At 37.4% G+C, this 26092-nt stretch overlaps 1 protein-coding gene across 19 annotated transcripts in view; it reads left to right on the forward strand.

The window, feature by feature from the left end:
• BCAS3 (BCAS3 microtubule associated cell migration factor) overlaps positions 1–26092 on the forward strand; it is a 711835-nt gene that overhangs the window by 368515 nt on the left and 317228 nt on the right. For all 19 annotated transcript variants that reach the window (XM_065531261.1, XM_065531260.1, XM_065531264.1 and 16 more), the window contains 2 exons: positions 18311–18411; positions 21398–21594. In XM_065531261.1, coding sequence (XP_065387333.1) covers positions 18311–18411; positions 21398–21594 — 298 coding nt within the window. The remainder of the gene's footprint in view (positions 1–18310; positions 18412–21397; positions 21595–26092) is intronic.

Below are 26092 nucleotides of genomic sequence, written 5' to 3' on the forward strand. Positions count from 1 at the left end.
ACAGATATTTGAAGAAACTCAGTTTAGTACAATGAATTAGCTGCCACCCTGTCCAGGAGACCCAGGGGTTTTATTATAACGAAATGGTTTTCCTGTTAGCTGATGTGCTACTGCGTGCTCTCGGACATTGGGACGCAGAGGTGTTATCTCCATAACAATACCCATTGCATCCATGCACAGATTTTTTTCTCTCCAGTTATGGAAAACCTCATAGTTGTTAGAACTCTCTCCATGACAAGAATTAATATATTAACTGGATTATGGCACTGTTTGACAAATTGCTTACTAAATACATCAAAATTGATTGGACCTTCTTTATTTGAATTGACAAATGACTGCATTAGGAGAAGGAGGGAAATCCATTAATTACAGCTGCTCTTGACCATAGGAAATGTAATCATATAAATATGGATTTTGTTAAAACAAAAATGTCTTCTTTATGGTAGTGTTGTTTATATGTATATCTACAGCTCTTTGCCATTGATAGAAGGCATGTGCTTACCTACCATCTTTTAAATAATAAAAAATTGATTTCTGTGGTGTTGAAAAGTGTGTTCTACCCTCTCCTGACTAGATAATAATTTTTTAAATATTCCAGAAAATATCAGGGAAACCCTGTAGCTCAGCCTTTCTGCTCAGTTTTCAATTGCACCTCTGTTTGTCCATCTTGTACTTCTGTGTTCATTGATTTCCCAGATAACCTTACAGATTTGTGACTGCTCCAGTGTAAGTTTATATATGACAGGGCTTTTACTTAGGAAACAGGAAATCCAGACACTGATGGTTTTGACTTCCTTCACATTGTTACCTTGAGTGAGTCATTGCCTTCTGCGCCTCAGGTTTCTCATCTTTATAATTAAGGGTGTGAAAATCTTTTTCAACTTTCAGATTTGGGGAGATCCCTGCCCTAGAATCTCATAACTTGTCCAGAAACTCATGAAAATTCAGACCCAAGACATGTTAAAACAGAAGGAAACAAGCAGCTAGGATACCCGAAGTCAAGGTCTTTGTCTTGTTACTTTTTTTTTTTTTTTTTTCACATTTTGTGTAGCGACAGGATTTTCTAATAGTTTGCAAATAATTCCTGGTTATAAAATAGTAGAAACAAAGCAGCCTGTGCTATTCTTTATGGAAAATGTGTGTTTCATAAACATTTTTAAGCGATCTTTTTGAATTATTCCTTATTTCTAGGAATACCTAGAAATCCCTTCTTTCTCCAAATTAATGTATATATAATTTTAGTTTTTCTATATGCTTTAATACTTTGTTTTAAATTATAGTCTTGTGTCTTTAGCGTAGCTGCTTTTTTTATATTGAAGCCTCTTTCAGCTGCTGATTATGAAGCTAACATATTTAATATTGTTTTTGTTTCTGGAGTTCTGACTGTTCCATTTATCAAAAGTTTTAATTTTGCTTTGATAGTGTATAAGCTCTTATCATTACTGAGTTTCTCTTTCTTTGAAAACATTTTTCTTTCTTGATTTTTCTTATTGAAGGTAACCAACCCAGTAACCGAGGCATAAGGGAGGTGGGTGAGTGCCACAGATTGTCTTTCTGCAGCTTCAGTCTCTTCTTCCCCTTGTTGTCATAGGACAGGAGACTTTTGGCCATGTGACTCTGTGGAACTTGGCAGAGAGACTAGAAACACTGTATTGCCTTCATTGCCTTTATACCATCAGTTTCTTGTCTTTTGTACTGTGCTTTCTTCGTATTTTATGACTTCGTGAAGAACATCTGTAACCACCCTATATGATGTGAAATCTGGTCAAAGCTGAGATTTGGGGATTTTTTTGAGGATCATGTTTTTTTCTTTTCTTGGTCACTTGGCTGACTTCTGTGCTCTTTTCTAGATGCTAGCACATCATCCGTGGTTGCATCATGTACACCTTTAAATATGAAACCAACAAACCAGTATTTTCTAAGATGAAATATTTTAATCAGAGGTATTATGGTGTATGTAAAGTAGCACTTTGATTGTTTCTCTCACTGCATGTGAAGCTTCCTTCGATGTCTGTAACCTCTGTTGTGACTTCTGGTTAAAGTAATTTTTCCTCATTGTTTGATCACAGTATAGGTATCTCTGATCAGGATACATAGATGTTTATTATGATTATAGAAAAGATTATGTTAAGTTAAGCAGACATTGAATAGACAGACAACAGACTCTCAATCAATGATATAATTGATGTTTGGGGATAAAAATCTCTTACATGTTTTATATTGTAAATATAATTTAAAATAATGAACTTAGTAGGTAATGAAGTGATAAATTGAGGTGAGGTGATTTTGCTTAAGGTGAAGAATGTGATCTTTAGAGTCTGCAGTCCTGAATTTGAACTCTATCTCTGCTACTTGCTTGCTCTCTGGACAACTTTAGGCAGATAACCTCCCCGAACTTTTTTCTCTCCGTCTTTTTTTTTTTTTTTTTTTTTTTTGAGGCAGAGTCTCGCTCTGTCGCCCAGGCTAGAGTGCAGTGGCATGATCTCGGCTCATTGCAAGCTCCGCCTCCCAGGTTCACACCGTTCTCCTGCCTCAGCCTCCTGAGTAGCTGGGACTACAGGCGCCCACCACCACGCCCAGCTAATTTTTTGTATTTTTAGTAGAGATGGAGTTTCACCGTGTTAGTCAGGATGGTCTCAATCTCCTGACCTCGTGATCTGCCCGTCCCGGCCTCCCAAAGTGCTGGGATTACAGGTGTGAGCCACCGCGCCCAGCCTCTCCCTGTCTTTAAAATGGGTGTTAATAATACCTACCTTACAGGATCATTGTTAGATACTATGAGATAATTGATCCAAAAAACCTTACCCAATAGCTTGGATAGAAGAAAGAAACTCACTAACAATAGCTGGTGGTTGTAACTAGTTGTGTGAGAATGAATATCCTTCTTCTCCCGTGAGGTCTTCCTTGCTTCTCGTGATTCCACCTACTTTATGACAGAGACCTCCAGGTGGCACAGGTGAACATACTTTGTTGTAAAGAGAAAGCATTTATATTATATCTCCTCTGATCTTCAGTGGTCAGCTGGACAAGTATGGCTCTGATATTGGGTGCATTTTCGAAGCTATATAAAAAATTTTACTGGCTGGGCATGGTGGCTCATGCCAGTAATCCCAGCACTTTGGGAAGCCGAGGTGGGCAGATCACTTGAGTCCAGGACTTCTAGACCAGCCTGGCCAACAAGATGAAACCCCGTCTCTACTAAAAACACAAAAATTAGCCGGGCGTAGTGGTGCACACCTGTGGTCCCAGTTACTTGAGAAGGCTGAGGCAGGAGAATCTCTTGAACCTGGGAGGTGGAGGTTGTAGTGAGCTGAGATCATGCCACTGCACTCCCGCCTGGGTGACAGAGCAAGACTCTATCTCCAAAAAAAAAAATAAATAAATAAATAAAAATTAAAGAAAGAATGCTTATTCAGCAGTTCTAATTTATTAATGCAAATTGAAGTTTTCTATTAGACCTGTTTTGTTTGAGCATCTTCCTTCCCTTAGTAATTTATAGAGAGTGAGATTTTTCTTGGCATCCTGTATATCTTGAAAGGCTGTACTCTGGAAGTTCCTTTTGACAGTTGTGTTAAGACCCTGACACTTTTCCCTAAAAAGGTTAGACTCTTCATATTAAAACTTCTGAAATGCTGGCAAAATATTTGATTTTCTGAGATTATCATTGCAATCAGTGTTCACTATTGCAGTGATTGAGGAGGATAAGAGGGACTTTTATTTTTTATTCCATGTTCTTTGAAGTTTGCAATTAGCATATGTTCATGTAATATTAGTAGTCCATTTTCCAAAAAAAAAAAATATTTAGGAAGGAAGGAAAAAATGAATGGGAAAGAGAGAAAGTGAAAATGAAAGAAAGAAGGGAATGAGGAAGGAAGAAAATGCAGGGGAAAAGGACTACCTCACTTTGTTATACAAGATGAAAATAAAATGGTATATAGTAATGAAAGTAAACCAGACCTAAATTTTTTTTTTTATTATTTTTAATTTTAATTTTTATTTTTTTTGAGACAGGGTCTTGCTCTGTTGCCCAGGCTGGAGTGCAGTGGCTCTGTCTCGGCTCACTGCAAGCTCTGCCTCCCAGGTTCACGCCATTCTCCTGCCTCAGCCTCCTGACTAGCTGGGACTACAGACACCCGCCACCACACCTGGCTAATTTTTTGTTGTTGTTGTTTTTGGTAGAGACAGGGTTTCACCGTGTTAGCCAGGATGGTCTCAATCTCTTGACTTAGTGATCCGCCTGCCTTGGCCTCCCAAAAGTGCTGGGATTACAGGCGTGAACCACCACACCTGGCCACCAGACCTAAATGTATTAACATGGATGACCCATATAGTGTTATGTGAAAAAGTTTACTATGATTTTTTAAATTGTCACTCACTGAATGATCCTGAATGCTTCATGTATTCCATACCCTAGCCAAGAAGAGTCAAGATGACTATCAGTCTGCAGGTCAAGAAATGGTTGTTCAATCTTTTGAAACATTCATAAAATAGTTTTTTAAAAAAATTATTAGAGAAACGTTAGACGTATATAGTACACAGTTAGTTGTATAAGGAATCTACCAATTACCAAGTTTCAACAATTTACAACATTCTGCCATAAAGTATCCTAAGAAAGACTTTTTAAAGATCACAACTCTCCACCATTACATAAAACGAGTGAGGCAGGGTGGTGATTTGTGGAGATCTTTGTTTAGTAGTGTGATGTTGTAGAGCAGAAGAGGAAGATCAAGCCTGGAAAATGCTCTCACTTTTGGAAAGTTAAAGAAAACCCCGCATGGCCGGGCGCGGTGGCTCACGCCTGTAATCCCAGCACTTTGGGAGGCCGAGGCGGGCAGATCACAAGGTCAGGAGATCGAGACCAGGGTGAAACCCCGTCTCTATTAAAAATACAAAAAATTATCCGGGAGCGGTGGTGGGCGCCTGTAGTCCCAGCTACTCGGGAGGCTGAGGCAGGAGAATGGCGTGAACCCAGGAGGCGGAGCTTGCAGTGAGCCGAGATTGCGCCACTGCACTCTAGCCTGGGGCACAGAGCGAGACTCTGTCTCGAAAAAAAAAAAAAAGAAAAGAAAACCCTACAGTAGTTGTGGGCTTGTGTTCTCTATCTCATGCTTTCCCCTGTCCTCTCAGTTTTGAGAATTTTCTGATTAATTTAGAGATAAAATATGGAAAACATCATGAATGCTTAATGATCATTTAAAAAGATTTTAGATTATGTTCCTAACTATAGGGTGAAAATGTTTGGTGCCTTCCAGGTCTAAAAGCTTTTATCTCTCCATGCCAAGACAACTTTGCCTCTTTTGCTTAGGCAAGAGAAAATCTGTATGTAATTCTTCTTGCTGCATAATGATATGGATCTTTGTAGTATGTAACTAAATAATAAATAAATGAGACATGAAAGAAACTGCATTAACTCTTTGCAAAAAAATTATTTTTGCCATTTTTACATTTACAAGCATCACCCCCCAACCCCACCTGCTTTTTTTGTCAGGGCTTAGTGTAGATGCTAGACCAAATACTACATTAGAGTCTTTACTCTTCAACTATGCCATTGTAGATGGAATCAAGAACAGTAAGCTTTCAATCACTGTCCTATTGCCTATATGTACAAATTGGTACATCGATTACTACACACAATTTAATGACCAAAAATAGTGATTATTTACCTTTACAACATCAATTTACAGTAGGTTCCATATATGCTGTACTCATCCTAGTATCTTATAGAGTATATTTTAGTGTGTTCCTTGAATTTGGAATGGAGAATTGATTATTCCTGAAAGAAATGCATCTAACATTCAGGTTTGGCTGTGAGAATACAGTTGCTACTGTTGAAGCAATACAACTCATAATTCTACGCAGAATTTAGCTTAGGATGCTTTCAGCAAATAATCAGTTTTCTGAACAAAAAAACAACATGTTTGAGCAGTTGATAAAGCTGGTCCTATGTTTGATATTTGTATGTGTAAATACAGAGATAATGATAAACGGATATGGAGACATTATGCATAAGCAAGTTAGAAGTAGCACACCCCCTTTAAAAAGTTACTGAACCTAAAAATAGGAAGAAAAACACATGGCCCACTATGCAATAAGGTCAACTTTTATTTTGTTTATCATTTTCCAATTTCTGTTGATATATATCTGATTTGCTTGTTTGCATATATTGACTATGGTGTACTGCACTATCAATTGTATTGTTCTTATTCCACAACTTTTAATTAAATATGAATTTTTATACAACTACATGATATACACAGTTTAAAAGGTAACAAGAAATATCCAGTGGAAAATAAATCCTCCGTATACCCCCGTCAACCTCATCGCCTCCCAGGAGGCACTTACTATTAGTAATGTATTGTATTCTCTACTCCTGTAAAGGTGAACTTTAATAAGAATGCTTTTATTGTTAGATCTGAGTCTGGCCAGATTATATAACCCGTGATAAGACAACAGTTGTTATTCATAAGCTGTAAGCAAAGTATTATATAGTTATGATACAATTGTTTAAAATAGTGTGGACTGACTTTTCCAGCTATCCTACTGTTGGTGATTTAATGTACACATAGTGCAGCTGTACTGTCCAATGAGTTGCACTGATATGAATTCTAGTAGAACACATGAAGTATTGTGTGCGTCTTTCCAGGTAAATATGAGGGGACTTCAAAAAGTTTGTGGAAAAAGGGAATTAGAAGATAAAAATTAAAAATATAAACTTTATTTCTCAAGATAAGCCCCATCAAGTTAAAGATACTTTTGTAAGCAATGACACTAGCCATTTAGTCCATCCTAAAAAACTGAAGGTCCTGAGAATTTAATTATGTCAATACTGTCTTTTTTACATTAACTAAAGAAAAATGATGCCCTTTAATGATTTTTTTTAAGATTAGAAGCAAAAAGAAGTCTGAAGGAGCCAGATGAGGACTGTGAGGTAGATGCCTAATGATTTCCCATTGAAACTCTCACAGAATTGCCCTTGTTTGCTCGGAGGAATGAGCAAGAGTATTGTTGTGGTGGAGAGAACTCTCTGATGAAGCTTTCCTGGGCATTTTTCCACCAAAGCTTTGGCTGATTTTCTCAAAGATTCTCATAATTAACAGATGTTATTATTTTCTTTGGCCCTCCAGAAAGTCAACAAACAAACTGCCTCAAGCATCCTAAAAAACTGTTGCCATGACCTTTGCTCTTGCCCACTTTTGCTTTGACTGCACCACTTCCGCCTTTCGGTAGCCATTGCTTTGATTGTGCTTCGTCTCTTGGATCATACTGTAACAGTGAAGCCGTGGTTTATTTCCTGTTAGTTTTTTTTTTTTTTTTTTTGAGACAGAGTCTTGCTCTGTCACCCAGGCTGGAATGCAGTGGCACGATCTCTGCTCACTGCAGCCTCCGCCTCCCGGGTTCAAGCGATTCTCATGCCTCAGCCTCCCAGGTAGCTGGGACTACAGGCGCCTGCCACCACGCTGGCTAATTTTTTATGTTTTTAGTAGAAATGGAGTTTCACCATGTTGGCCAGGATGGTCTCGATCTCTTGACCTCGTGATCTGCCGCCTTGGTCTCCCAAAGTGCTGGAATTATAGGCGTGAGCCACCATACTCAGCCTCCTGTTACAGTTCTTTGAAGAAATGCTTCAGAATCTTGTTCCCACTTGATTAAAATTTCCATTGAAAGCTTTCCTGTAGTTTGCAGCTGATCTGGGTGCAATGCTTCAGGCACCCGTTAAGTGAAAAGTTTGCTCACCTTTAATTTTTCAACCAGAATTGGGGAAGTGGTACCAATTGCGATGTCTTTGGCACTGGCTGTAGTTTCTGCTGTTGGTCATTGGTCTCTTCGATGAAGGCACAAAGAAAATGAATTTTTTCCTATCAAATTGATATGGATGGCCTGGCCACTGAGGACTTCATCTTCAGTACCATCTTATCCCTTCTTAAAACGAACTATCCATTTGTAAACTGCTGATTTCTCTGGGGCATTGTCTCCATAAACTTTTGGTAAAGAATCAGTAATTTCACCATTCTTCTACCCAAGCTTGACTGTAAGTTTGACATTTGTTCTTACTTCAGTTTTCCATGAACTTTTTGAAGACCCCTCATAAACTCCACCTTGTCCTTAAAATGGTTTGACCTTGCAAATGTTTTGAGGGAATTGTTATAGTCTATTCACTTCTTAGAAGTATATTAGAGGCTGGGTGTCATGGTATACACCTGTAGTTGCAGCTCCTCAGGAGGCCGAGAGAGGAGGATCACTTGAGGCCCAGGAATTCTAGGCTGTAGTGCAGTATGATTATCATGCCTGTGAATAGCCACTGCATGCCAACTTGGTCAGCATAGCGATACCTATCTCTTAAAAAAAAAAAAAGTATACTTGCACAGTTTGAAATTTTTCCTTAGTAGAGTAGCTGATCTGGCTGATAGCATGAACCCATTATGCTTTATTCTTTCTCTCCATTTTATGAGATATTTAGGGCCACTAAGAAGTAAAACTAAATTGTGAGCCCAGCCAGACTACCTCCAGGTGTAATTTGTCCAGATGCTGAATGTCAAGCGACCTTTTGGTAGCAGGAACAATAAATGAAAGCTCCTTAGTTTATCTTCTGTTGTAATATTATGATACTGTGGGGGTACAGAAAAGGAGATGGGGGGAAACGATGTACCCAGAGTTGTCAGTTTTTCAGTGAAATCTATTAGCTTATAGACAGAGAAGATACATACTTTTTCTAATTATATATTGTCTGTGACTGTTCTTCTGGGAATGTGGAATAAAAAGAAAGTGAAACCAGAGATGTACAATACTGACTGTTAGAAAACTTTAATAATTAATGAGAGAACATCTATGGTACTACAGGGTCAGGGTGCAAGGAAGATCATTGATCCGTATAATATATAACGTAGATACAGCTTGTTTCCCTTTATGTATTATTGTTGCATTGGTATAGACGGCGGCTAATCAACAGAACAACCAGTGATATTCTGTGGAATTGCTTTACTGCTCTGTGTATTAGATTTAGTGAATTCCTCTACATTTAAATTGTCACACTTATAAATCAGTGTGAATTTAATACTACCCATTTTCAAGTAGTTGTGTGTGTTATTTTTAATCTGAGAGGGTTCTCCCTTTTTTTAGTCATTTAAAAAGTCACACTTTAATTTTTCCCACTTTGATATGTATGCAATGATAACTTGAGTCAGTAAATCTCCAATTACTACAATTTAAATATGTTTGTTGGATATTATAATTCCTCCTCTGTGAATTGCTTGTTCATTGGGAACTGCCTTTGTTCATTTTGCTTTTGGATTATTTGTCTTCTGAACCTTTGTTTTAAAATGGCAAATTTTAGTTTCTGTACTAAGAGACTACATTCCCAAGCAGAATTTCATCCGTATGAGTGCTTTCTGATCAGAAACAGAGTTTGGTAAAGAGCCCTTGCTTATTGTGTGGCTGCTATATAAATGCTGTTTTTAATAAGCACCAAAAATATATTGAGGTTTGTCCTTGGGAGAGAGTTTATCACTGTTGGCCTTTGGGTGAACTTTGAGCCTGAGCTGTTTCATTCAAGGCAGCATGATGTCATTTAACTGCAGATTTCTCTGTTGCTAGAAAAAGGAATGTTGTTCCTCTAAATAACCTAAATGACTGAAAAATGCTGGCACAACATTATTCATCTCTCAGGTCGCCACTAAAAACTTTAACATGGTGAGGGTTTCATTGTTTGCGGAGGAAGGGTGGGGATATGGTAAAGAGTAGGAGAAAACAGAAACTGTGTCTGGTCCTGAATCTGAAGAATTCCACTGTCCATATAAAAGTCCACTGCCAGTAGGACCCAGTAAACTCACTTGTCCAGATGAGAGCTTTTGGGTCCATCTTTGATTTTTCACTTATAAATCAGAATGTGAATTTTAAATTTATAATTAAACTTACAAATGCATTTAATCTTCATTTATAGATCAGAGTGTGAATTTTTGAATTAAAAGACTCTATATTTCTATTTCTATATATTCAGCCTATTATCATATTTTAAGTGTCCAACAAAATCTTAAACCAGGTAACTATATGATTATCTCACATATAAAACTAGGTACCATTAGCATCAGCATTTTTATCCTCAATTTGAGAAGCAGATTTCTCTGATAGTGATAGCATCGCAATTAATGTTAAGGAGTAGAACAGCTTCTTATCTGCTAGAGTTGGGAGGCTGGAGTTTACAAACAGTGGTACCTGTAGTTGATCAGCTATGTCCTCTAAAGCTTCCAGAGCTACAGCTAAGATAATTTATTACTGGAAATTCAAGAAATATAGGAAAGGGTAGAACAAGAACAGAATAAAACCAAACCAAATAGACTTTTCCTTCATTACTTTCGTAAATAAGTACTGCTCGATGTTCAGTATTATGCTTTGTGCTTGTTTAGATAAAGAGGATGCTTACAAGCTGTGTGTAGTCTTTTCACTTTTACAAGCATTGACAGTTGTTTTTCATTGCTTTAAATGAAATAGTACTGGATACAGATATTTTTATTTTTATTCTTTCTTTGTAAAAAAATATTTACATCTTATAAACTTCATTTTTAGAAGGTCTGGTATTTTTTCCTGAGTATGTAAAACCATGTCAAATACAATGAGAGTTATTAATTACCTGCTCTAATGTACAGTATATTTAATATGTTAATGATAAAGATCTGACCTTTTGTATTCTAAGTAGAAGACTAGATTAGTTGCAGATGAACTTTTTTGATATCTAGCTGTTTCTTTGGGAATATTTTAGAAAGAATTTGATTCCATAAAATTGAGTTTATCTTCTCATTCTTTTGGGGGAAAAATTGAAATGTTAGGTTTAAATTTTTCTAGGAATGGTAATAACTCATTCTCGGAATCTTGGTTCAAATTCACCTATCCTAACCTATATTAAGTAGTGTTAAAGAACTAGATATTTGAAGAAACTTAATGATGTCAACTTAGATGTCTGTTAATATAATGCTTATACCTTTAATCTTGCAATTATTATTTGCATACTTTAATACTTTGTACCTATAGTTTAGCAGTATGTAAAGCAATACTTTTAACTTCCTCTAACTGATAAATACCATATTTTCTGTGGGTAATTTTTAAAACTTCTTTATACATTGATTCTTGTATTAAGTTGCAGAGGGCATCTAAAAATTCAAAAATAGAACTCTTCCAAGATTTTGATTTGAAAAGTTGTATGTATTATTAATTGACTTTTTGGAATATCATGAATTTTATTATATAGGATTCAGACCTAAGGACGTTATTAAGGGGCCATTAATTTTTCTTTTCATAACTTTATTTATGTTGTTTTGCGGACTTGTCAGTACTTTTGGTTTAGATTAACAGGACTGATTTTCAAAAGTCAGCCGTAAAGCAGATTGGCTTTTGTTTGCTTTACACATACTCACATATGAAAATATATAAATAGGCTGGGCATGGTGGCTCACACCTGTAATTCCAGCATTTTGGGAGGCTGAGGTGGGCAGATCATGAGGTCAAAAGATCAAGACCATCCTGGCCAACGTGGTGGAACCCTGTCTCTACTGAAAATACAAAAATTAGCTGGGCGTGGTGGTATGCACCTGTAATCCCAGCTACTTGGGAGGCTGAGGCAGGAGAATCACTTGAACCCGGGAGGCGGAGGCTGCAGTGAGCAGAGATCACGCTGCTATATACCACCAGCCTGGTGACAGAGCAAGACTCCATCTCAAAAAATATATATATATATGTGTGTGTGTGTGTGTGTGTGTAGACACACACACACAAAATACACAGAAGCCCATATATTCCTATAAGAAAAATACCGTTAGTGATTTTCTTTAAGCTCTTATTTACTTACTGTAAACATGATTTGCTTATAAACACTAAAAACAGACAGGCTCACAGTTACCTCATAATGATCTACTCAACCTGCCCTTGCTTCTTGATCTATATTTAGCAAATGCCTGTGTCTAGTAGAGGCAGTACTTTTGAAGTTGTACTCTCTAAAGTAAATTGATAGTATTTCCTTTTCAGTTTGGCAGATAAGGTGTGTTTGAAAATTACTGTACTAAGAACATGGCAAGATTTATATCGTTGTACCAAGTTCATTAATTATCTAAGTACAGTTGGTAAATATAAAGATACTAAACATTTTTCTTTAGGGTAGCTATTTTGTATCTTGGTCCATTGAACTTGGATTTGCAAGATATGTAACTTTATTTTTCTTTAAATAAACTCTATTAGGTTTTTTTAGTACCTCCATTTGAAGAAAGGTGGAAAAATTAATCTCAATCAATTATACCGCCTCCAAAGTTACATCTAAATTCTCTAGGGCTTACAGGGTATAAAAGTATGAGGTAAGGGATTTGGGGACATTTTGCCCTAATTGCCACCACTGACATGTCCCATTTCCCCACCAGATCATTCGTCATTGGTTCATATAGGTCTCTGCAGCATCCATTGTTGTTTCTCATCCAGCTCCTGTCAGTTCTCTGGACTATGTCTGTATTATTCTTGTACATGTATGAAACATTATTCTCCTCCAAGCTATGGGGAACATGATAAGGTTGTCACAGACCTGGCTGTACAGACACACTATGTGCACACCGTTTCTACTCTTGTACCATGTGGGATCTCTTGCCACTTCCCTTAACTCTGCCCAAGAATGAAGACGTAAGTTTTCACAGTCATTGATCCCTAAAACTTTTTCTGGGATTCTGTTGTTTCCCACTCTTCTTTGTGACTGTCTTTTTTCCCCTTTCTGTCTCTGCCAATCTTGCTCCAATCTCAGGGTATCATTCCTAGTGTTTGAGTGGGTAGAAGCATGGAAACTTTGCTCTTATCATACTTTCCTTTTATCACGGTTGTAAATTCTTTTTTCCATATGAACTGGTATGTCATTCCTTCCCAAGGCAGTAAACATAGAATGTTCTTCCTACCTGGATTGGGAGAAAATTTTTAACATAAATAAATGCAAGTGGTGAAATAAAAGGGATAGACTTTGGCAGAGGAGCAAAAGAGAGGATAATTCTATTTAAAGAAAAAGCCAAAGAAGCATTAAGTAAAGCCAAAGACACAAATAATGGTAACCCACAATTAAAAAACCAAAGAAGTGACTTGGGAAATAGTAGAAGGAGAGATGAAAAAGAAGCATTGAAAAAAATCATGCAAGATCAACAAGAATCCCCAAATAAATGGAAGTCGAAGGTTGCAGATTTACAGGAAAAGGAAAGAGTAATAAAGCTGCCCAGCCTGGGTTTGCGAAAGGGAAAGTACAGTTTCAGGGCAGGTAAACTGAATTTGGTAGTGATGATGAATGTGATGGAGAATGGTGCAGCTGAGCCAGTGAAAAGAACAAAAGAAGAAACAGAGAAGAACCTGCACCACAAGGACAGAAAACAGAAAATGGTGCCAGAGACTGGTAGTTTAGTGCACAGATTTTAAAATTCATTTTAATTAGGTTTTAAGCTGCTTTTGTTTTGGGACTTTTAAAACAAAAACCAAATTAGACCTACTATTCAGTGTCCACCTGCAAGAAAGCAAAACTTTCAGGCCAGGTGTGGTGGCTCATGCCTGTAATCTCAGCACTTTGGGAGGCTGAGGCGGGTGGATCACTTGAGGTTAGGAGTTCAAGACCAGCCTGGCCAACATGGCAAAACCCCGTCTCTACTCAAAATACAAAAATTAGCCGGGCATGGTGGCGCACACCTGTAATTCCAGCTACTCGGGAGGCTGAGGTGGGAGGATCACTTGAACACAAGGTGGAGGTTGCAGTGAGCCGAGATCATGCCACTGCACTACAGCGTGGGTGACAGAGTGAGACCCTGTGTCAAAAAAAAAAAAAGAAAGAAAGGAAACTTTTTTGTTGTTGTTGAACTTGTCTTTTTTGTTATTCACATGAGAATTTTTTTGAATGTATAGTTCTATTTGTGTAATTTCAGATCATTCAATATCAAAAGGAACATTCTTCCACGAAATTACCTTTGTAGTATGAGAATGTGTTAGTACAAACTAAGAAAATTTATGCTATATGAAAAGAGCAAAAACTTAGTTTATTTTTATCTTTTTGTGCCCAAAGCATTTGAGAACGAATTTTAAACTAGAATATTGGCTATTGACTATGAGCCCTTCCCACAGATCATTTATCCTGTCTCCTAGGCTGGCCTTCTGTATTTACACAGGCAGCCTGGTAACATTAGAAAGAATTACTTGTCACAAAGCTTTTCAGTACTATATGTAGACTGACTAAAATCAAGAGACTTACTGATTTCTTTGTCCAAAAGTTTTGTGATGCTGGCAGGTCATATCTGTAAAACAAAAGCCACCTAAGGTCATTTCCAAACACTCAACCACCTTTGACTAAAACAACAACAACTACAACAAAAACTAAGAAAAGTGTTAAATACTGGTAAGCTGAACATTTTAGATCTGTCACTTTAACTTATGCACGTACTGGCTTGATATGTCCCCCAACATCAGCCATGGCAAACAGAGCTTGGCTTTTCTGCTATCATGGCCATTTATACTGAAATTCGAGGTTATAGTGAAGAGTTTAGAAGGATAACAAGTGGACAAAAAGTAAATCCTATGAAAATGATAGTACCTTTCTATTTTAAATTTTCTAATAATTTATAGCTAACAATCTCATAATAACCATGTTTATTTCAGAATTTTCTTGTCTAGATTTTAGAAATGGTAATAAGTAGCTAATTATTTTCCTCCTAAGCTCTCAAATGAAAACCAGTTTTTCATATTTTTCCTTTTAAAGAATAATGTAGATTCTCCAAACTTTTACTACTGATCTATTTTAGAGGAATGGCAGTGAGTATACTCCTGTATAACACAGCTCTGAAATTCTAATGTGTAATGAAATTACCTAGGGATCTTGTTGAAATACAGATTGTCATTCAGTAGGGCTGGGTGGGTGGAGCCTGAAATTATTTATTTCTAACAAGCTGTGCCAGGGAAGTCAATGTTGATGGTCTGAGGACCACATTTGGATGAAGCAGATTCTGGCTCGGTATACTGTTGGGACTGTTCTAAGGTATTCCATGCTACATATTGTAATTCCTAAAACCGTGTAGAGAATCCAATACTGAATATAATAGGAAGACCAACAGATTTTAATAAATATATTACATTACCAATTATGAACAGAAATATATCTAGTTGTATGTTTAACACCACAGTGCCAAGTAATGATTAATTTATTGTGAAAAAATATGTTCCCTTATTGCACTCTTCTTTCAGACTTTTCAAAATTATTTGGATTATAGTTAGCTTCTAGTTTTAAGCTTCTCCTGTTTTGATGTTTGTGCTTCTACCCAATTTGGTAATAAAAATGTATCAAACATGGAAAAGATGGTGGGGCCAAGGAAGGATATTTATTTAATGTTGAAAAATATTATCCCACCAGATTTATTTTTTTATATTGCCCATCTTCTGATGGCTTCAAAGCATGCTTAATTAGAAAACTATTTTTAGTGAAAAGAGGGGATGGAAATTCTTACAATCTCTTTAGGATTTTGGGATGCATATTTATGATACTATTTCTAGATGTATATTTGGAATCTTTATTACTTCCCTTGGAAAGTTAATGAGGGCAGAGAGGATCTTTCTCCCTTCTCACTGTGGAAAATTCCAAACATGTACAAAACTAGAAAATAATAGTATAATGAGCCTCCATGTACCTATGAGTCAGCTATGACAATGATCAACTAATGACCAATCTTGTTTTCATCTGTAATTCTACTTCCCACCTCTATCCCTGCCACTGGGTTATTTTGAAGCTAATCCCAGACGTTATAATACATTATCCCTATTTTGTTGATGGATAAACAAGTGTCCAGCCATTCTAGTGTCATTGCTTACTTAGTACAGAATCCCAAACTCCAACCACCCAGTAAATACTTATTGAGTGCTTATTCTGTGACATGTACTAGTCTAGGCTCAGCAAATATAAAACACAACATAAACTTTTGGAGAAATTCACGTTAGGTACCAGCTAGTTACGTAAGGTGTGGTTGCTCACTTCTACTTAAAAATTTCCAATTGCTTTCCATCATATTACTCGAGCTTTATTACTAAAAAAAAAAAAAAAAAAAAAAAAGGAAAAAGAAAAAAAAAGAAAGGAAAAGCCCACAGTAATCTGCTGGTCCTACCTCCTTTGCCTTACTGACTCATCTTGCACTCACAGCATGGCTTACCCCACCCAACCACAGTGGCTTCCTAACTGTTACTGATTCCCTTTATTTCTCAAAATCTTTGTACTTAACATTCCCTTTGTCACACCTTTCCTTCAGATATTTGTATAACATATTACCTCACCTCTTTAAAATCTTCTCTGCCCTCATCTGCTTTCCAGCCTCTACATATTTGTCCATATTCACATTTTTCACTAGTATTTAAGGGGTGGGAATTTCAAGGATCCTCTTGTTCTCTTCTGTAGTAAGAATTAATATAGAATTTAGTGGTGTGAAGATAACCTTTTGAAAACATTACTTATCAGCCTTTCAATGTGTATCAATTATTTCCAAAAGAATGCTGAAATAATAGATATTGTGGTATTCTTTTCTTCTTGATATCATTTGTCATCACAAGAATGTAGGTGTATGCTTTTGTGATCATTTGTGTTTTGTACAAATGCCACCATGCCTGTTGGCTGTAAAACTATGATTTTGAAGAACTAGCAGTAAAAGTTTTGACTACTGCAGATCTTACACTTTAATACTATGTATGCCTCTGTTGAGTAATTCACTGAATTAGCATTTCTCCTCTTGCAGCAAGTTAAGATAAGCTTTTTGTGAGTCTGTGTCTTTTAAAATCTTGCCCTAGGTTATGCTTTGTCTACTTTATTTGTATCTGTTTCACTAAGATACAGTTTTTCAAAATACTACCTTGTTCTAGCAAGAACTCAATGAGTTTGGCATTCTCTTTCACTGCTTGGGTAAGTGTATAACTCTGGGAATACATATTAAGAAATTTGTATATTTACATCCTCTGATTTCATATGGAGGAATCTAACTCAAGGAACTTTTTGTGTGTTGATGTGTATATATAAATGTCTCTGGGTGGTGGAAATTATGAAGGTTGTTTTCAGCTTGTCATTCTTCTCTATTTCTTCTACACTTCTTTAATGATCATCTCTTACTTTCTTTCTTTTCTTCCTACTTACCTCCCCTGTTTTTCTCTATTCCTCCCAGTACTTCATTGCTTGATTTCTCTGGGTATTAAAATGGTAGGCCAGGCGTGGTAGTTCATGCCTATAATCCCAGCACTCTGAGAGCCAAAGCCAGAGGATCACTTGAGGCCAGGAGTTTGACACCAGCCTGGTCAACATTGTGAGATCCTGTCTCTACAAAAAAGAAAATTTTGGACAGGCATGGTAGCTCACGCCTGTAGTCTCAGCTACTTATTAGACTAAGGTGAGAAGATGGTTTGAGCCCAGAAGTTTGAGGTTACAGTGAGCTATGATCATGCCACTGCACTCCAGCCTGGGTGACATAGCAAGATCCTATCTCTTAAGAAAAAAAAAAAAAAGAGATTAAATAAAATCATGTATGAGGTTGGGGGGTTATATGGGAAATATCTGTATCTTTAGCTCTACTTTGCTGTGAACCTAAAAGTGCTGTTAAAAAAAAAAAAAGAAAAGAAAAGAAAAAAAGAAAAAAATACCTTTAGCGATATAGAGACAGAGTGGGTGAGTCGTAGCTTCCAAAGAAGAGACTAAGATTTTGAGGAGATAATGTCTGGTTCATATTAGGAACTCAGTAAATGTTTTTGAATCATTGTATTGTTTTACTAAGCAAATGTTCCTATTTGAGTGAAAAAGTAGGCTGTTTATAATTCGACTATGTCATACCACTTAAGAATCATGAAAACTACCCAGGTATCTAAGAAAGATGATGTATTTCTCTGGATAAATGATTTTTTTCAGGACTGAAAGCATTTTTTCAATTAAATGTGCATTTTTTATGCCTAGCATTTATATGAAGCTACTAAATAAACTCTTTTAAAGAATCCTAATATCATCCCCCAATGAACAGATTTGTCGCTGCTCTTCAGTGTACTTTTGCTATTAGCATGTAATTAGTTGTTTATTTCTTTTATTGCAAGAAGATGTCATTACTAAATTCCTGTAGATATTTTTTAAAGTATCTTATTCCTAAGAACTTCATTCTTACTTTTTCAATAATTGTTTGAATTGCCTCTGTGCTTTAAAGTATTATATTTTATCTTATAGATTACCATAGTATCCAAAATGGTTGTGCCCATGTCTGTTTTTCCACTGCATGGAATAAAGTGGTTTAAATCTATTTTCTTTCTCCTTTAGTGGTTCCCCCTGGAAGTCCTGGGCCCATTACTCGACATGGGTCTTATGACAGTTTAGCTTCTGACCATAGTGGACAGGAAGATGAAGAATGGCTTTCCCAGGTAAAACTCTGAAATATTGAGAGTATTAAAGTAAAATAAAACAAATTTACTGTTTTTATTCTTTTTCTTAGAGGTAAATGGGAAGAATTGGTAACTCTTTGTTGGATTGTCAAGAATTAGTTGTCTTTCCATATTACAAATTACTCCACAAATACTGCTGCAGGTGTACATATACATATTATATATACATTATACATATTTGTGTGTGTATGTGTGTGTATATATGTTAGCTTCCATACACATGGCATAAAATCTATGTATTTTTCACACAATCCAATCCATTTAAAGCCTAAGGGCCTTGAAAGTAATTAATTAATTTTTGAGGCAGAGTCTTGCTCTGTCACCCAGGCTGGAGTACAGTGACATGACCTTGGCTCACTGCAACCTCTACTTCCTGGTTTCAAGTGATTTTCGTGCCTCAGCTTCTTGAGTAGCTGGGATTACAGGCATGTGCCACCCTGCCTGGCTAGTTTTTGTATTTTTAGTAGAGACAAGGTTTCGCCATGTTGGCCAGGTTGGTCTTGAACTCCTGACTTCAAGTGATCCACCCATCTTGGCCTCCAAAAGTGCTGGGATTATAGGCGTGAGCCACTGTGACCAGCTAGGACTTTGGAATTTAAATAGGCTCTTTGGAGCACATTTTCATCAGGTTTAAAATAAAAGTTGACCTTGATGAAACAGTGAAGCCACTCAACAATCTTTGGGATTTGTTTTGTGGAGCCAGCATTTTCCGAAGATTGAGTTCATACTTTCATTATTGGAAATATAACAGTCTACCCTACAGAAGTTCTGATGGTGCCCTCTGGGTTTCCTTTCCTAAGCCCATGTGATGCTGCTTTTAGTGGTCTCTAAACCAGCCCTACAACATTGCTGGGACTGCAGGCATGCATCACCATGCTGGCTAATTTGTTTGTTTGTTTGTTTGTTTGTTAATGTAGAGATAGGATCTCCCTCTGTTGCTTAGACTGATCTTGAACTCCGAGGCTCAAGCAATCCTCCTGTGTTGGCCTCCCAAAGTGCTGGGATTACAGGCAAGAGCCACCATGCCCAGTCTCCAGCAGCTTCACTGACCATCCCTCCCCTTGCCAGGTGAAGCTGTCTTCATCTCAAGGGCTTTGAAATAAAAGATACTTGGGCAGATTTCAAAATGATGGGATTACAAATGACTTTGTTACAAATGCTGTTATGTCTTCCTCAAGTCTGACATCATTTTGTGAAGCTAATGACCTATCTCAGATTACCAATCTGGCAGCTTTTCATCGGACAGGTGCCTCAGAAAATGTGGAGGCCATTTGTAGTTTCATTTCTTTCTCAAGGAGTCTCAAGGAGGGTAGCCTGAAAACTAAAGTCTGGAAAATCAAAAGTAAAGTAAACTGGAAAATCAAACAGTGTCTAGGTAACATGTATTTATTTCATCACACCAAAAATATTCACAGGAAGTTTTTCAGTTCCTGGCATGTGGTGGTCCATCCTTTCTTAATGATAGGAAGATAAAGTAAACCCAAAATGCGTGTGTTTTTTCCAGAATCAAAATGTTGTCCAAGGAATGCTGGCAGAGAAACCACTGTCCTTCAACTTTTCAATTAGGAAAAGGGGTAATGTGTGCTGTCAGTGTGAAAGTATATACAATATGTTTGTCCGGCACACAGCAGGAGAGTGAATAGGAACATCTGGCCATTGCCTCGGTGAAATTGCACAGGCATCTGTTTACCTCTCGGCTCTGTGACACTGATGGTTTTGAGCTTAAAATACACAGAATGCTTTATCTGTGGCCTAATTTACATTGCTGAATACAACTACTTGAATCAGAAATCACTGTCCTCAATCTGAGCATTTTTCTCCCTGTGATTAGTGGGAATGTGAATATTGTTCCAAAGACCATGATGCTTCTGCCCTTTTGGACTCACAAACACAGGGCTACACTCTGTGAACCTTTTCAGTTATGTTTTGTTAAGAATTAATCACCAGAATCAGAGAAATGTGATTAAACATAAAAGAACTCAGGACAAAAATAAGGCACGTGGGAAGTCAATTACATTGACTTGCACAGGCGTGGATGTACCAATGACAAGACATTTAAACTAATTTGCATATTTAGTTTCTCATTCGAGTTGATTATTTGTTAAAAAAAAAAAATGTAATATGTATATTTTCAGGTTTTTCCAAGTGTTTTCTACCCACTTCTTTGACTTTATAATGTTTAATAAAATATTGGCAACATTCCCTACGCCCTCCATTGAGCATTAAATTCATAAAGCATTTTGGTATTTCTGTTTTGTAGCACATAAAATGCCTGTGTTGATATTTGTGGCAGTTGAGAAAACACACTAATTAATGGTATTTGGAAGACAAAAATCTAGTTTGAGAGAAAGTATAAAATAATTTTTTCATTTAAAAGTGGATTGGAGTAATATTAGGGCAGTATAGTAAATATTATAATATTTTATTGTGGAAAGAAAGTGGCTTTGGGCATTAAAATTATTTCAGACCTTTACTTTTCCTTGCATAGTTCAAGAACAACTTCACATTTGTCATAAGCTTGATCCTCAGTGAAGGAATTACTTTTAATCTGTGGATTAATAGGTGTAGTATTCAGTGCATGCCCACAACATGGTAAGTACTGTCTAGAGTGAACGAAAAGGTAGACCCTAGGGAGCTGACACTAGTTATACGAGGCAAGAAACTGATCCTTTTACTTTCATGTGATTTTTGTGTTGTATATGTGTGTGAGGTGCGCTTGTGTGTCTGTGTATGTATATGTACACAGTGTATTTTTTGGTTTTGTTGATGAAAAGCAGTAGAGGGATATTTTGAATGTCTGCAGCTGTGACTATCATCACCTTTTAATTATGGGTGCCCTATCCCTTTCCCACTTTAACATGGGCTTCTTGAAGAATGCGGGTGTTGAGAGGAAGAATGGGGGATTGTGAAGTCTCTCAAATCAGGATCACAAACCATTTAAATCATCATTGCTACTCTGTTCCAGGTTGAAATTGTAACACACACTGGACCCCACAGACGTCTGTGGATGGGTCCACAGTTCCAGTTCAAAACCATCCATCCCTCAGGCCAAACCACAGTCATCTCATCCAGTTCATCTGTGTTGCAGTCTCATGGTCCGAGTGACACGCCGCAGCCTCTTTTGGATTTTGATACAGATGATCTTGATCTCAACAGTCTCAGGTAGGAAATGAGAACTAGGGAGTGATTTGAATGAAAGGATTAATATGTTCATGTGGAATGAGCATCATATGTAATATTTAGGTTTCCCTTTTGAGGGGACTACATGTACTGTTGCATGTAATTCACTGTCATTACTTGGGATTGTATGTAGGGTCTCATGTGGGATCACATTACATGCAATAAATACTTGTTTTTCAGATTATATTCTCCCTAAACCTAATACTCACTGCACTTTTCAAGCAATTCCACCTTTTGATGCTTTGCTTATATTTCTAACTACTTGAATCTGATTATGTATTCTTTTCCTGATCTTTCTGAAGTTGGCACCACCTTTCAATTAAATTTCATCTGTGATTTTAATCTAATCCTGTATCTCTCTTCTTTTAGATTATATAAAGTTTTTGGATGGAAAAACGTTGGTATACATTCAGCTATAGTTTATCATTTATATTTTTATAATACATGTTCTCTCATCCTTATTTTTAGGAATCCTAGTACAGGTGTACAAATTATACTTTTTATTATTAGCTTATTTTTTTATTGCAACTCAGACAGTTTTGACTTGCAGTCTCAAGTTTGCTTAGCAGTTTGTTATACCAAGACTTGACACATTAGGGTGCAACAGATAATGAAGGACTCAGTGTAATGTAATATAATCTCCCTTTTCTTGTCTTCTCTTTAAAACAAACAACCCCATCACAAAGTGGGCAAAGAATATGAACAAACACTTCTCAAAAGAAGACATTCATACAGCCAACGGACACATGAAAAAATGCTCATCATCACTCGCCATCAGAGAAATGCAAATCAAAACCACAGTGAGATACCATCTCACACCAGTTAGAATGACAATCATTAAAAAATCAGGAAACAACAGGTGCTGGAAAGGATGTGGAGAAATAGGAACACTTTTACACTGTTGGTGGGACTGTAAACTAGTTCAACCATTGTGAAAAACAGTGTGGCGATTCCTCAAGGATCTAGAACTAGAAATACCATTTGACTCAGCCATCCCATTACTGGGGATATACCCAAAGGATTATAAATCAGGCTGCTGCAAAGACACATGCACACATATGTTTATTGCGGCCCTATTCACAATAGCAAAGACGTGGAATCAACCCAAATGTCCATCAGTGACAGACTGGATTAAGAAAATGTGGCACATATACACCATGGAATACTATGCAGCCATACAAAAGGATGAGTTCATGTCCTTTGTAGGGACATGGATGCAAATGGAAACCATCGTTCTTAGCAAACTATCGCAAGAACAGAAAACCAAACACCGCATGTTCTCACTCATAGGTGGGAATTAATCAATGAGATCACTTGGACACAGGAAGGGGGATATCACACACCAGGGCCTATTGTGGGTTGGGGGAAGGGGGGAGGGATAGCATTAGGAGATATACCTAATGTAAATGACAAGTTAATGGGTGCAGCACACCAACATGGCACATGTATACATATGTAACAAACCTGCACGTTGTGCACATGTACCCTAGAACTTAAAGTATAATTTAAAAAAAAAAAAAAAGAAAGAAAGAAAAGAAAAGAAAAAAACTTGTTTCTTCTACTGTAGCCTTGACAGCTTTTCAATATTTAAAAGCATTTTAAAGTAAGATTGGTGGTTAAACTAAAAGTGATTTTTGACACAATAAAACATAAACCAATATATTCCAAGTAAAAAAACCCCAAAAATTCTACAGTGTATCTTGAATATAAAACAACCCTCTGACCTTTTTCTTGCATACCTTTTAAAAAATAGTGAGAAAATATGTTCCAGTTACATAGTGGAAATATGTTTTTGTCTTCTCTTTGTCAGTATCAATAAAAAATTGTATAACAAAATGAAAACTTTTGCAAACTTGGATTATGCCTGATGTATCTGTTTAGAAAATATGACACATATTTACTGAGTACCTGCCAGGAGGTGCCAGGAGATATATCTAGAGTACAGCCAGCTGCCTACTTGGGTCTGAATTGCAGCTCTTCATCTCACTCGCTAATCCTGCTCTCACCCCTATTCTTTCTCAGCTCTTTATTTCATTTATTTTTTATTTTATTTTTTGAGACGGAGTCTCGCTGTGTCACCCAGGCTGGAGTGCAGTGGTGTGATCTCGGCTCACTGCAACCTCTGTCTCCTGGGTTCAAGCAATTCTCCTGCCTCAGCCTCCTGAGTAGCTGGGGTGACAGGCGCCCGCCACCAGACCCAGCAACTTTTTGTATTATTAGTAGAGCCGAGGTTTCAACATGTTGGCCAAGCTGGTCTCGAACTCGTGACCTCAAGTGATCCTCCCGCCTTGGACTCCCAAAGTGCTGGGATTATAGGCGTGAGTATTTGTGTGTTTGTGTGACTGAGTCCCACTCTGTCACCCTGGCTGGAGTGCTGTGGTATGATCTCAGTTCACTGCAACGTCTGCCTGCTGGATTCAAGCAATTCTCCTACCCCAGCCTCCTGAGTAACTGGTATCACAGGTACGCGGCACCACGCCTGGCTGGTTTTTGTGTTTCTAGTAGAGATGGAGTTTCACTATGTTGGCCAGGCTGGTCTTGAACTCCTAACCTCAGGTGATCTGCCCGCCTCTGCCTCCCAAAGTGTGGGGATAACAGGCGTGAGCCACTGCGCCTGGCCCCATCTCGTTAAATGACTCCACAAACTACCTACTCCAGACAGGATCTAGAGGTTATCCTTGAAATCTCTCCTTTCACACATGCCGCATCTAATTCTTCACCAACTTATATCATTTATATTCAGAATACATCTAGAAACCTTCCACTCCTCTCCATTCCGAATGCCAGCACCCCAGCAACATCTCACAGACTCCTAACTGCTGTCTCTTTTTACGTTTTTGCTTTCCCCTGACTGATGTATCTTCTTAAAAAAATGATTTGGTCAGGGCACAGTGGTTCACGCCTGTAATTCTAGCACTTTGGGAGGCCGAGGAGCGGGGATCACGAGGTCAGGAGTTCGAGACCAGCCTGGCCAGCACGGTGAAATCCCATCTCTGTTAAAAAAGTACAAAAAATTAGCCGAGCATGGTGGTGCGCGCCTGTGATCCCAGCTACTCGGGAGGCTGTGGCAGGAGAATTGCTTGAACCCGGGAGGCAGAAGTTGCAGTGAGCCGAGATCGTGCCACTGCACTCTAGCCACTCTAGCCTGGGTAACAGAATGAGACTCCGTCTCAAAACAAAAAACAAACAAACAAACAAACAAAAGAATGATTCATAAAGAAGAATGTATCTCCTTTCAATACGTTGTTTAGAATTTTTCGTTTGTTTAGTCTGCTTTGTATTTTGTTTTTTTCTTCTCTACATTTTTGTTTTTTTGTTCCAGCATGATTCCTCCAGCTTTCTAAAAGTGACATTTTTTGACCAAGATGTCAGGTAATAATGACAGAATACAGTGAGAGTGTACGACCAATTTTCAGTGATGCTAATGATCAAATATGGTCTAGATAACGATCTCAAGCCATGGTCAGGGAGTCAATTCTTTTCAGTCCTCAACTTAGTGATTCAGTGTACTCGTGTTTACAGCAGTCATTTGGTTGTTTAAATGTTAATAATAAAGTATTTAAAATAAGTAACCCAATTTATTCTCTTAAACAACTATGTAACACATTTAGTTTTTTTGCTAAACGGTGCGCAAGACACTGTCTCGTTTTTTTCTCGTGATTGACCAGCTGCTATTTATAAAACCCTGCGCTTTTTCTTAGGTGGTCTTTGCCCCATTGTTTAGTGGCCTCCTCCAGCTGTCTTTGTTACTCTTTTCCTCAGGTATAGTCCTTCTATTAAGATAGTTCTAACTCGCTTCTTTTAAAAGTAGATATAGCTACTTTTCCAAGTCCTTAAGAATCTTCCTCAGAGACTTGCCCTTTGTTAATAATACTGAATAACTCCCCACATTTTGTTTAACACTGAATGACTTTAAATTGTTTATGTTTGATTAGAATATTAACCTGTTTACTGGACACATATAACCTTTAGAAACCTTTATACTGAGCAACAGGTTTATAAATTTCTATTAACTGCATTTGTAATTTATATTTTAAACTTTCAGCAGGTAAGCTTGGTTGGGACCTTGGCTAAGACCCTACAGCAGTTTTTATGGGAAATTTAGATTTAACTCACATCAATTTTAAGTCCTTTTTAGTACCACCATTTTCCACCCAGCATTCAATTAGAAACCCGACTATTGAGATTCTCCTCATTCTCGTTTGTGAGCACTCTAGCCCAACTTCTTTTCTCTCATCTAATTTCTACTCGTCTGTGCATGGTGGCCTATGACCGACCATTGGCTTTACTTTCTCTTTTAAATTGTGAAGTCTTTATTTAGATTTTTGGGGGCTCACCTGATCCTTAACACCTAGTACACTGTCCTGTACCCCATAGGATATCAATAATAATATATAGTGCAGTGATAATCTTCCTCCCTGCCCCCTAACCAAAATAGGAAACAGGCGGGCATAGTGTTGACTCTCATCCATAAGGGAAT

The sequence above is a fragment of the Macaca fascicularis genome, chromosome 16 (genome assembly GCF_037993035.2).
Source record: "Macaca fascicularis isolate 582-1 chromosome 16, T2T-MFA8v1.1".
In the NCBI taxonomy this organism is placed as follows: Eukaryota; Metazoa; Chordata; class Mammalia; order Primates; family Cercopithecidae; genus Macaca; species Macaca fascicularis.